Genomic DNA, 12278 nt, shown 5'->3' with positions numbered 1-12278 from the left:
AAAGTACCGGTACTGTTCTTTCATCTGAGTGCAGCTGAATGGCGGTGACTACAGAGCCGAGGCACTAATAATTGTATTTTTCTTAAAGCACATACCAGGATTGGCAACCATAAATCATGAAGCATTTAATATAACGTAAATAAAGCTTTTTTTTATTATATTCTAATCTAAAATTGTAGTGCAACAAGAAAAACAATGTGTTTAATGCCCTTTAATTTATATTTCAACCTTCTAAAATTGTTCTTTGAGTGCAATAGGAAACATATGTTCATTGTATTGCAAGATTTTCTGTTAAAATAAAGCCAAAATTGAAAATTTTTCGTAGTTCCCTTTATTTGGAAAAGTATCAATATTCATTTTGGTACCGGTACCAAATTATTGGTATTGGGACAATCCTAACTTATACATACATATACATAAAATAAAGTAACAAAAACATGCTTTTATTTTGTCGAAATATACTGTAATTTTGCGACTGTATTTTGTTGCACTCCGCTGTATACACTCATGCAGTGTTTAGTGTACTGCGGGGGTCACATATGATTATTTTTTGGAATTTAGATTAATCGTGAATTATCACAGATGATTATTTGCTTGCATAATTTAACTTGAGAAAATACCAATATTTGTATATAAATGCAATCGTATTGTCAGAATGCCTGTTTTACTTGAATGCATGTCATTTATTTGCATAAAAAGTTTTATCTTGAGTATTTTCTGCTTGTATTATGGAATTAAATTTACCAGCGAGCACACCGGTCAAAGTCTTCTCACTCATTTGTGTACTCACGCATGCACTGATATAAAAGAGCTTGTCCATCCATCCATTTTCCATCGCTTATCCGAGTCAGCAGTCTAAGCAGAGATGCCCAGACTTCCCTGTCCCCGACCAACTATTTTAGTTCCACAGGGGGGAAACCGAGGCGTTCCCAGGCCAGCTGTGAGAAAATAGTCCCTCCAGCGTGTCCTAAGTCTGCCCGAGGCCTCCTCCCAGCTGGACATGCCCGAAACACCTCAACAGGGAGGCATCCATAGTAGATGCCCGAGCCACCTCAGCTGCCTCTTCTTGACGTGAAGGAGGCCGGACTGTCCTCTCCAGCACCATAGAATAGACTTTCCCTGGGAGGCTGAGAAGTGTGATCCTCTATAATTGGAACAAACCCTCCGATCCCCCTTCTTGAAAAGGGGGACCACCACCCCGGTCTGCCAGTCCAGAGGTGCTGCCCCAGACTTGTACGATCAACATAAATTGCATGATTAATATTGACGCAATAGTGACGCAATATTGTTCCTGTATTTACTTGGTAGAGGATTTAAATGCTCCTCAAGATGAGCCGAATTAGGCTCATCTTGAGGAGCATTTAAATCCTTCGCTTTAGATTGTATATGTGACAAATCAAGTTCATCCATCCATTTATCGCTTGTCCCTCTCAGGGTCACAGGGGTGGCTGGAGCCTATCCCAGCTGCATTCAGGCGGAGTACACCAAGGACAAGTCATGACACAAATCAAGTTCAAATATGATAATATCAAAAGTTGCACTACTGTATCGCCCAGACCAAATACCCAACTATTGTAGCAGAGGCTTCATTTGAATCAAACGTCTCAAAGTCTAGTTTTACAGCTTAGAAAAAAACTTGACTAGACTATTGCTTCAATTTGGGTCAGGTTAAAAATGTGGAGAATATCTAAGTTTGTGTTATTTGTATTTAAAAGGACCTGAGGTGTCAATTCACACAAAAGTAAAGAAAAATACAATTAAATTATATAGGTATATGAGCATGAGCAAAGCCATAATATTTATTTTGTAGTGTTTATGCAAAAAACAGAGGAAGTCGGCATAAAAACAAACAAAAATACATCTTAGCCAAGCTGATTAATGTCCACGTTTGGAAAAAGATTATGGACACATTATTGAATGAACTGATGGCTAAGCTTCACGCTAGGGTGAGTTCAACAATTGGATTTTCTTTGACTGCCGCCTATGAGTTAAGCTGAAATAAAAAATGACAGAAAAATCAAGCAAATTAGATTATTAGGGGAAACTAAATATATCATATTGTTAGTTAATGATAACCAAGCGCCCTTACCTGCTTCTTCTCTTCCTCCCGCCGTCTCTTTTCCGCCTCCACTATCGTGAAAAAGTCTTGCTCAGCTCTGGCAATCAGCTGCTCGACAGTTTCCTCTTGGTCCGCCCCGTTTTGGCCCATCTGGTCTTCTCTGCTCTGCTCGGAGCGACTCCTCTCCTTCAGGCGCATCTCCTTCTGACGGGCCTCCAGGATCTTCTCGCGCTTTGCCTCACGCTCAAACATCTGCGCATGCAAAAGAATGCTTGATTTTAGGGAATCTTCGTATGTATTGTACTAATGTACTGTTTGAGGGGCACGGCACCGTGTAAAAGTTTTAGGTTCAATTATTAATATCATCATTATCAGTGGTAGTAGTAATAGTAGTATACCGGTAGTCGTAGTAGTAGTAGTAGTATTTGTTGCTTGAGCATATATAAATATACAATGACCGTTCAAAAATGTAAATCTTCTTTAGCTCTAGTTGCACACCCCTCTTATAATTATAAACACTTGGAGGAATAAGTTTTGTATTTTTGTCGTAGTCCTGCTAAAAGTTTTGCTTTAACTCTAAGGGAATGTGCTGTTAGAGAAATTATAAAAACAACAAAAATAGTCCTGGCTTAAGGACGTTATTAATGATATCTGTTACCTGGTAAGCCGGTAATAATGCAAAAATGCAAAGGAATGACCCGAAAGTCAAAGCCCACACTTACTCATGCAAATGCAATTTAGTTAATGCAATTTCTTCTCCTGGCAGTTATTGATAAGAGAAATAATTTGAAAATAAATTACTAGGGGGGTTACAAAAAAATATTGATATCAGATATTGGTCCATTACCAGCAAAAAAAACAAATATTGGATTGCATCTTTTCTTGTATTTTAGTAAAGTAATGTACAAAAGGTAAACATGGTAGGCTATATGCTACTAGAGCTACACATCAACTAAGCACACAAGCTATACATACATACCTGTTCTTAATTGAACAATATTGCCGTATAAAACAGGACATTTGCCAATACAAACAAGTATCAAATAATTTTAGTTGCATAGTACTTAGATACAAAGTCTCCAAGGCAGAAGTACATTAGAAAGTGTCCAGTAACACATGTGTCTGCATCATTCAACTTACTGCATCATGAGTTTAATTTAATGAAGTATTGTGATCACTATGTGTTTCCACAAAAAATAATAAGTAAGCATAAGTCAATTCCATGAAGTTAGGTTAGTGTTTCCCATACCTACTAATGTTTTCCGAGTAATTTCGCTTCATCAAGACTTTTCTAACATTTCACACAACAAAATAAGAAATGTATAATACGTGAAGATATCATTCAACACTCCAATATTGGTATCCTATTGTAAGTGAAAAAGTTGTATCAGGACACCCTTAGACCCACACAGTCAAAGCCCAAGCTCACTCATGCACACATACCTGATGCACAAGTGCAACATACTTGTCATATAAATAATATAATTAATGTGATTTTAACTCATGTCAGTTATTCACTATAATGGCCACCTTGTATAATCAAAATAATCAAAACAGTAATACAGTATCGTGTATTAAAGTTTGCAGAGCAGTGTGAATGCGGGAGATTTTCAAAGACTCCACTAAATTCATGCATTTCAGTCTGCTACTAATTTGGAGTCTCACCTCAGCCATTAGACTCTTCTCATTCTTCTGAAGGCTGGACAGTCCTGAGCAGATCTCCAGTATTGTAGCGGTGCCCTGCTGAGAGCCACAAGCCGCCAGGCGTCCGTTGTCATGCACCCGCAGGCTATACAGAGCTGCATCACACACCTGGGGGGGGAAAAAAACGGTTAAATAGAGCTAGAGCGGTCAAGACACTTTCAAAGAAACACAAGTAAAATCAGGGTACTTTGACACTCAGCGTTGGGTCGTTTTGCTTGAACAAGACATCCCAGATGTCCAACACGCCATCTGTCTTCACAGTGAAAAAGACAGAGGGTCTGACAGGACTCCAGCAGGCATCTGTCAAGTATGACATCTGGTACCTGATCAAACCACAAACAGACATGGCTCAGCCCAGAAAAAAATCACGATGTAAGAACGTTAGAAGATGGCAAAGGATCATGTAGCCAGAATACACTCAATTGGAAGATATTGGGTAAATCCAATAAATAATAGTAAGATGGCAATTGGGGGTGAACTAATATTCCTAAACATGCCTAAATTTTGTATGTATACAATATTCACAAATAAATAACTATTAAACAGAAAATAAGGACTTTGTACTTTGTCCACATGATGGACGACTCCTTAATGTCCTCAGACCAGATGCGAGCCCTCCAGTCCCCCACTGTGAGGAAGTTTTTAGGGAAGAAAGGGTTCCTCTGAAGGGCGTAGACAGGTCCATGGTGACCCTCATAGGTACAGACAATTTTCTCGGCTGGGGTCTTCGCCTTCCTGTTGCAGGACACAACAATGCCTTGCTCGGTCCCCACCATGAACTTAGTTGGCTGGAGACACAGGAGGAAACCTTTGATATCCTGAGACACGCCTACATCCAGTAAGGTCCAGATTAGACCAAAACAGAAAATATATTTTAGTTATGTTGTTGAAAGCAGTTATGTAGGGGTTAACATTTCATTTAAAGACTATTGTTCATACTGTAGATGTGAATGGTTGTTGGTTTATACAGTGGTACATCAACCTACGAGCACATTGCATTCTACGACCGTAGAGTTTATAACTCGGAATACTTAAAGTAGCCCCGCCAATTGAAATGAATTCAATCTGTATTCGGCCTTTCCAAAACAGCACAATTTTAACATGTCACATGCCTTTTAAAAAAGAAAAAAAATAACTAGCCCTTACTCCTAACCCTTAGAAATGGTGTGGATGAGCAAGCTTCAGCAGCAGAAGGATGTCAACTGAAAGGCTGTGGAAGCTGGACTGCTGCTATTCGTTTGGTTTCCAAATGGTTTGAGAACAAACTTATTTCAATCTCTAGCTATAAGCTAATGCTAGCAAGTAAAACCGGATGTTTTGGGGCGGACTTCACAACATTGGCTGTGGCATTAGCTATAAACCCTCTAGCAGCTCAGAGGTTGGTAATTTAAATTAGGCTGGTAAATTAAAGAATAACAAAAAGTCAAGAGAAACCTTGTATGCTAATGAACTCGTAAGTAGAGGTACCACTGCATGTGTCCTGTGATTGACTGTGAGCCAGCCCAGGCTGCACCCCACCTTTCACCCAAAGACAGCTGGGATAGGCTTCAGACAGGATAAGTGGGAGAGAAAATTAATGATTTACATCATTGTCCTAAAGGGATGGATCTGTTGACCTACCTTCCTCCTTCTGTTGCAACTAAAGACAAAACTTTTTAAAACCTCAAAGAACAGAAACACACCATGGTAGCTTCAAACTCCAGAGAAATGGCTCCTACGGCCCGGTCCAGGTTCCCTTCTCGACCTAGGTCCAGAACCAGCTGCTCGGTGGGTTCGCTCAGCCTGCGGACGTCCCACCATAGAACCTGCCATAAATGACTAGGTTTAGTTACTCAGGCTGGATGAATCAAACACTTTACAACTGAGGATGGGCTCAAACTGACCTGTCCATCAGTTGAGGCAGAGAAGGCTTCTGTCCCGGTCTTGGATTGTAACCAGATGGTCTTATAGACAGGGTCCCTGTGACTCTGCTCCAAAGAAGAAACATTCGTTGGCTGGCTGCCTTTGCGGGTGTCCCAGAACACTAAAATAACCAAACATTATTGAGTACATGAATAAAAAGTCCATCCCTGGGTATCCTGTTCAGAATCACAAGATGACTGAATCCTATCACAGGGTTTTTACCTATTTAGGGGAAAAGGTGAGGTACTGTACACCCTCGACTGATCACCAGTGACAGTACAGTGGTTGAGGTCAATACCAAAATTCTGATACTACTGACATGAGGGGAAGACCATCACTGAACCCACCGATTTGTCCATTGTAGCTCCCGCTGACTAGAGTGTGTGAGTCTTTGGGGTTGTAGTCCAAACAGACGAGTGGAGATGCTGCCTTCAGGGTCATCTCAGGCTTGTTAGGATTCTCTGCAATAAAGATCACATATGATCACCCTCCTGCCTGATTTTCTGACTAGCATACGCACCAATATCCCAGATGTACGCGTCCGTGCTCATGTCTGGAGATGCTTTCTGGAACTCCAGACATGAATAGGCAGCGGCCAGCTTCCTGCCTCCTTCGGGATGCCATGACAGACAAGTGACGGTTCGCTTCACCTGGTTCGGATCCCTGTTGAAATCGTTAGTTACGAGTCTGCCCCATCTAGAGTCGGTAGTGGAGGTCCAAAAAGTTATTGAACAAAGAGTTCCTCATACCTAAACACATTGATGGTCTTAGCAGATGGTGGCTCCTGAATTTCATCCTCCAATTCTTCATCCTCAAAATACTCCTGATAGATGTCCACTGCGTTATTCTGCCCAACACAGTAGCGGATAACCTGGACCAGACAAAGATAATTTCAGCAGTGGATCTACTATAGCAATGAGAAACAAACATGGATTAAGTATATCGTACACCACCCAGCTGCATAATACTGTTCAAGTAGCTCTCATCCTTCTCAACTTTCTTCCTGAAACGAATGGTTTGTTCCATCTCTTGGGGGTTGATGTCTTTGGGCCAACCTCCCTCCACATGGTTTATTCCACAGCTCTCAGATTCAAACCTCTCTGTGTTCACCTGGCAAGTAAACATCAACCAAAGCAAGGTAGTTCATTACAAACATTCGGATCATATTAAAACTTTTTTCAAGCAGTCAGCAGGACTGCCAGGTGCAGTGCCCTGCTGGACAATGCTGTTTTTGTGTCTTTTTTATGTTATATACACACATAATACAGAGCAATTTGATTAGTATAAATATGCCAGTGCTGCACCCTATAATTTCCACGTAACGGAATTTGCCAATAAAGAGAATCTAATATTAAATGCAGACATTTGCAATTTACATAGTGTAATTGACAGGTCTTTGTGAAGAGAAGCAATCTTTGTCTGGAAAATCGAGCACCAAATAAACTAAAACCATAACTGTGTTATAACTTGCGGTAAAATGTTCTCCCACCTAAAAAAAAATGTGTAAAAATTGTACCATGAGCATTTAACAATGCAAATTACGCAAATCATAAGAATAAAATATATATTTAAAAAGTATTTATAAAACTGGAATACAAATTAGGACATGGTAACATAATAATGATTGTGACATATTGTACATTAGTTACGTCAGCAGATAGCTCCATACATGATAGAAGTTTACCCGAAAAGCTTTGCGCGCGTCTGCCATTTTCATTCAGTTGTAGTCAGTAAGTTCCTTGTTTTTCTCTACCAGACTGGCTCATAGATGCACATGCATGCCATTACTAATGAAAAGTAGCATATAGTTGTAAGTTATCTGTCAGTAGACTCGCTAAGGAGGCGCTAAAAACTACAACACGGCTGATGGGGTGCGCAGTTGAAGGGGGCTTGGCCTGGAGGAGGGTTTTGCCTCATAAGACCGCCCACAAAATGGCACATTCTGAACAGACAGTAAAAAAGGGGCTTGAAGATGGTCTGTAAAACAAAACCTATGCAAACGTTTGACCAAAGCATCACCTTGACATGTTATGTCGACCACAGGAAAAATATGACCCCTTTATTGTTAACAGTGGTTGACTTATATTCATACTTGGATGACAGTAAACATGTGACTCAAAATATTGCCTGTAAAGTTTAAACAAGTGTTATAATGGTTGTTCTGAAGGTTTGCATATTTGTGTAATTGTCCCTTTAGTTCTGCAGATAGGAGATCATTTCTGTTAAGGGATTAATTATTATTATTTATTTATATTTCGTATGTGTCGTCTAGGAAGCTGAAATGTGTTTCTGTAAGTTGTTTTAACCGTCGCTATGGTTGTGGTTGCTATGGTTACGGGCATTTCCGTTTCCGCCGGCAGGAAAAAGAGTGAAAGTGTTTAGAGCATAGATATATATCTGTCTATGGTTTAGAGAGCTCCGGTGTTAACAAGCAACGGGAGATAGTTCACCGCAGTTGCAGCTTGGAGATGAAACTGCACGGGAGATAGTTCACCGCAGTTGCAGCTTGGAGATGAAACTGCACGGGAGATAGTTCACCGAAGTTGCAGCTTGGAGATGAAACTACTGTAAGCTTCCTACTTCAGGGTGTTACAAGTGATAGTTGATAAACGCAAAGTAGTTAAAGGTTTAAGGACGTTTGGGCGCTTCACGTTGCCAGTAGCTGTGACGTGAATGCTGACCGCTATTAAGCTAACCGCAGCTCAAACGTGCATTTAGTTTGCTGCACAGTGACTGAACGAACGGCAGGTTTAGTCACGTTTTGAGTTAAGTTATTAAAGGCCTACAGAAATGATTTTTTTTTATTTAAACGGGGATAGCAGATCCATTCTATGTGTCATACTTGATCATTTCGCGATATTGCCATATTTTTGCTGAAAGGATTTAGTACAGAACAATGACGATAAAGTTTGCAACTTTTGGTCGCTGATAAAAAAAAGCCTTGCCTATACCGGAAGTAGCGTGACGTCACAGGAGGAAGGACTCCTCACATTTTCCTATTGTTTACAATGCAGCCTTTACAATGCAGCGAGAGCGATTCGGACCGAGAAAGCGACGATTACCCCATTAATTTGAGCGAGGATGAAAGATTTGTGGATGAGGAAAGTGAGAGTGGAAGACTAGAGGCAGTGCAGGACGTATCTTTTTTCGCTCTGACCGTAACTTAGGTACAAGGGTTCATTGGATTCCACACTTTCTCCTTTTTCTATTGTGGATCACGGATTTGTATTTTAAACCACCTTGGATACTATATCCTCTTGAAAATGAGAGTCGAGAATGCGAAATGGACATTCACAGTGACTTTTATCTCCACGACAATACATCGGTGAAGCTCTTTAGCTACTGAGCTAACGTGATAGCATCGGGCTCAAATGCAGATAGAAACAAAATAAATAAACCCGTGACTGGAAGGATAGACAGAAGATCAACAATACTATTAAACCATGGACATGTAAATACACGGTTAATAATTTCCAGCTTGGCGAAGCTAACAATGCTGTTGCTAACGACACCATTGAAGCTAACTTAGCTACGGGACGGCGGCGGGCGTTGTAGCTTCCGACGACACCCCGGCCGCCATCAGAGTCGGCAAGAAACATATATTTCCCCAAAGTTACGTACGTGACATGCACATAGCGACACGCACGTACGGGCAAGCGATCAAATGTTTGGAAGCCAAAGCTGTACTCACGGTAGCGCGTCTGCTATCCACCTCAAAGTCCTCCTGGTTGTGTTGCTGTAGTCTGCCACTAATACACCGATCGCACCTACTGCTTTCTTCTTTGCAGTCTCCATTGTTCATTAAACAAATTGCAAAAGATTCACCAACACAGATGTCCAGAATACTGTGGAATTTTGGGATGAAAACTGAGCTTTTTTGTATTGGATTCAATGGGTCCGAATACTTCCGTATCAACGATTGATGTTACGCGCATACGTCATCATACATAGACGTTTTCAACCGGAAGTGTGGCGGGAAATTTAAAATTGCACTTTATAAGTTAACCCGGCCGTATTGGCATGTGTTGCAAAGTTAAGATTTCATCATTGATATATAAACTATCAGACTGCGTGGTCGGTAGTAGTGGGTTTCAGTAGGCCTTTAAAGAGACACTCTCCCCTGTGACTGTGTACAAGCTGGAGAGCGAGTGTGGGAACATTAGAGAGAGTTTAGTTGTGTGCTATCGTGGCTACATCACTGCGAGGGACGTGGACAGCGTGAGTGATAATCGCACGCGCTCACGGACTAGTCGACAGAGAGGTGACCCAGGAAGAGGCTGGTTCTCCTCTCACTCCAGACTGGGCTCGTGAGGCGAGCTAGAAGAAGCACGGCCGAGCTTCCCCCCTTCTCTTCTCTACAACAGGAGGTGTCCCCGGAAGAGTTAGTGCTGCAAAGGGTTCTGGGTATTTGTTCTGTTGTGTTTATGTTGTGTTACGGTGCGGATGTTCCCCCGAAATGTTTGGTGTGGGTTCACAGTGTGGAGTATATTTCTAACAGTGTAAAAGTTGTATCGCTGTTGATTAAGTATGCGTTGCATTCACTTGTGTGTGTGTGCAGAAGTCACACATATTATATGACTGAGCCAGCACTCGTTGGACTGGATGAAAAGCGGACGTGACTATTATTGGGAGGGGCAGTGAAATTGGGAGTCTCCCGGGAGGGTTGGCAAGTATGAGAATTGGGAAGTATGAGAATTAGCGGTGAATGAGGCGTTACCGCCGCTATATATAATCGGCGGGCCAGCTCCAGTGTTAATTTGATATCGCCTCAAGGGCCAAGTGAAATTACACGGCGGGCCAAATTTGGCCCGCGGGCCAGAGTTTGACACCCATGGTGTATAGGCTCCAGCACCCCCCGCGACCCCAAAAGGGACAAGCGGTAGAAATTGGATGGATGGATGGACTTTATTAAAAGAGGAAAGTTGACATACTGTATTAGTATTTTGCGCCTACTGTTGCAAGCTGTCTGATGTACTGTACTGATGTACTCAATGCCAGCAATTGTCTTACAAGGAGATTCACTCCATACTTGGTTGTTGTATTCGTGGTAAATTACTATGGTAGTGAAATAACATTGAATTACTACAGTGAATAGTAGCGACAGTTGCTCCTGCGGTAGACTGACGTGTTTTGTTGGGTTCCTCCCCTGCGAAAAAGTATGGACACGCCACTGGTTTGAGCCTGACAACAGACGGCCTTAATATACATTGGAGAACATATTCGGAACTAAAACAGGCTCATTAAACAGTAAATTTAGAAAAAAAATTCACTAATATACAGCCGTAATGTGTTACTAAACGATTGAAATGACTGAAGTCACCTGGTGCTCGGACATGTCCCGGGAGCATTGTAGCGCCTGGACACTGTTGATTCTCGGCACAAACTGCAGCGCTAGGTTGGGGTCTGGAGGAACATCTGCTAACAGCTCCGCCGACCGGTCAGAGAAAAGACATTGGCGGCCCAAGTCCCTACGGGCTTTCGTGTACTCACGAACGATCTCCATTGCGTTTAAATTACCCGACAAAAGTCAAGAAATTACGGGCCAAGCAATTGCTTTGGCGTCTCTTAGCAACGGAAGTAAACCCGGAAGTGAGTATTGTTTTGTAGCGACAAGATTCGAACTTTAAAGAGAGTCAAACCTATTAACTGGAAGCATGCGGTCACTTAAAATATATTTTTTTTTTTCGACTAATGGCTCAAGTAAAAAAATAAATAAAATACAACTAGCACGGCATACGCCAACTGTAATCCGATCCATCCAATTACATTAATATTAACGTCGATGCACAATATCTTGAATACAGGATGTACTACTCCCAGTAGGAATATTCATAAAGACAAAGACAGATTTAATAGGAGATAGCTCACACGGAACTGCAGAATACAACAAGGGAGAAAAAATAAAATAACGTACCATACCATACCAACTTTATTTATAAAGCCCTTTAAAAACAAGCACAGTTGAAGAACAAAGGGCTGTACGCCACAAAGAAATAGAGCCAATTAAAGGACAGACTAGAAAATAACATTTAAAACAGAAATAAAAATACACATTGAAAAAGCAAATGCAAATTACCTTAAGAACAATTTGTTAGATAAAAAGCAGTTTAAAAAGTTAAAAACAGTTAAAAACCGTACAGCTATTATCACTCAATAGATTGATATCAAATCTTGCATGGTTACCTTTCTATTTTTCACTGTAATTACTCTCTCAGTTTAACCACATACCTCCAAAAACATGCACCTGGGGATAGGTTGATTGGCAACACTAAATTGGCCCTAGTGTGCGAATGCTACATTAAATTTAAATTAAATTATTTTACTGTGAAAAAACATTGTTAAATGCTGTAAAAACCTGGTTAATTATTACATTGTAGCTTTAATACAGGGTTGCCCAAACTGCAGCCCAAAGGCCATCCTGTTCAAAACAAGAAAACTCGAAAAACTTTGAAATAATACTACTATAATAACACAATGAATGGCAAAATTATAGTGAAAAAAAATACAAAATGTGAAAGAAAAAGAGCAAACATGCATACTGTGATGAGAAAACATTGATACTCCTACTACGCCTTGTTGCCTACAATATTACACACAGTTGTGGGCTTCAGTA

At 40.9% G+C, this 12278-nt stretch overlaps 1 protein-coding gene across 2 annotated transcripts; it reads right to left on the bottom strand.

The window, feature by feature from the left end:
* Nucleotides 1-1466: 1466 nt before the first annotated feature.
* dnai2b (dynein, axonemal, intermediate chain 2b) lies at nucleotides 1467-11511 on the bottom strand. Of its 2 annotated transcripts, none has more exons than XM_062031122.1 (12): nucleotides 7350-7456; nucleotides 6614-6775; nucleotides 6415-6536; nucleotides 6186-6328; nucleotides 6013-6126; nucleotides 5647-5786; nucleotides 5446-5568; nucleotides 4328-4551; nucleotides 3951-4086; nucleotides 3725-3871; nucleotides 2090-2311; nucleotides 1467-1993 (listed from the first exon to the last, which is right to left on the bottom strand). In XM_062031122.1, the coding sequence occupies exons 1-12, from the start codon at nucleotides 7380-7382 to the stop codon at nucleotides 1982-1984; spliced, it is 1578 nt and encodes a 525-aa protein (XP_061887106.1). In that variant the 5' UTR covers nucleotides 7383-7456; the 3' UTR covers nucleotides 1467-1981. The 2 variants fall into 2 exon arrangements, with proteins under 2 accessions (XP_061887106.1, XP_061887105.1); XM_062031121.1 differs by lacking the exon at nucleotides 7350-7456 and adding an exon at nucleotides 10986-11511 and having other exon boundaries at nucleotides 1469-1993.
* Between the last annotated feature and the right edge of the window lie 767 nt (nucleotides 11512-12278).

The sequence above is a fragment of the Entelurus aequoreus genome, linkage group LG21 (assembly GCF_033978785.1).
Source record: "Entelurus aequoreus isolate RoL-2023_Sb linkage group LG21, RoL_Eaeq_v1.1, whole genome shotgun sequence".
In the NCBI taxonomy this organism is placed as follows: domain Eukaryota; kingdom Metazoa; phylum Chordata; class Actinopteri; order Syngnathiformes; family Syngnathidae; genus Entelurus; species Entelurus aequoreus.
The sequence above is the reverse complement of the archived record's forward strand: the minus strand, read 5'-3'. Positions and strand labels throughout refer to the sequence as shown.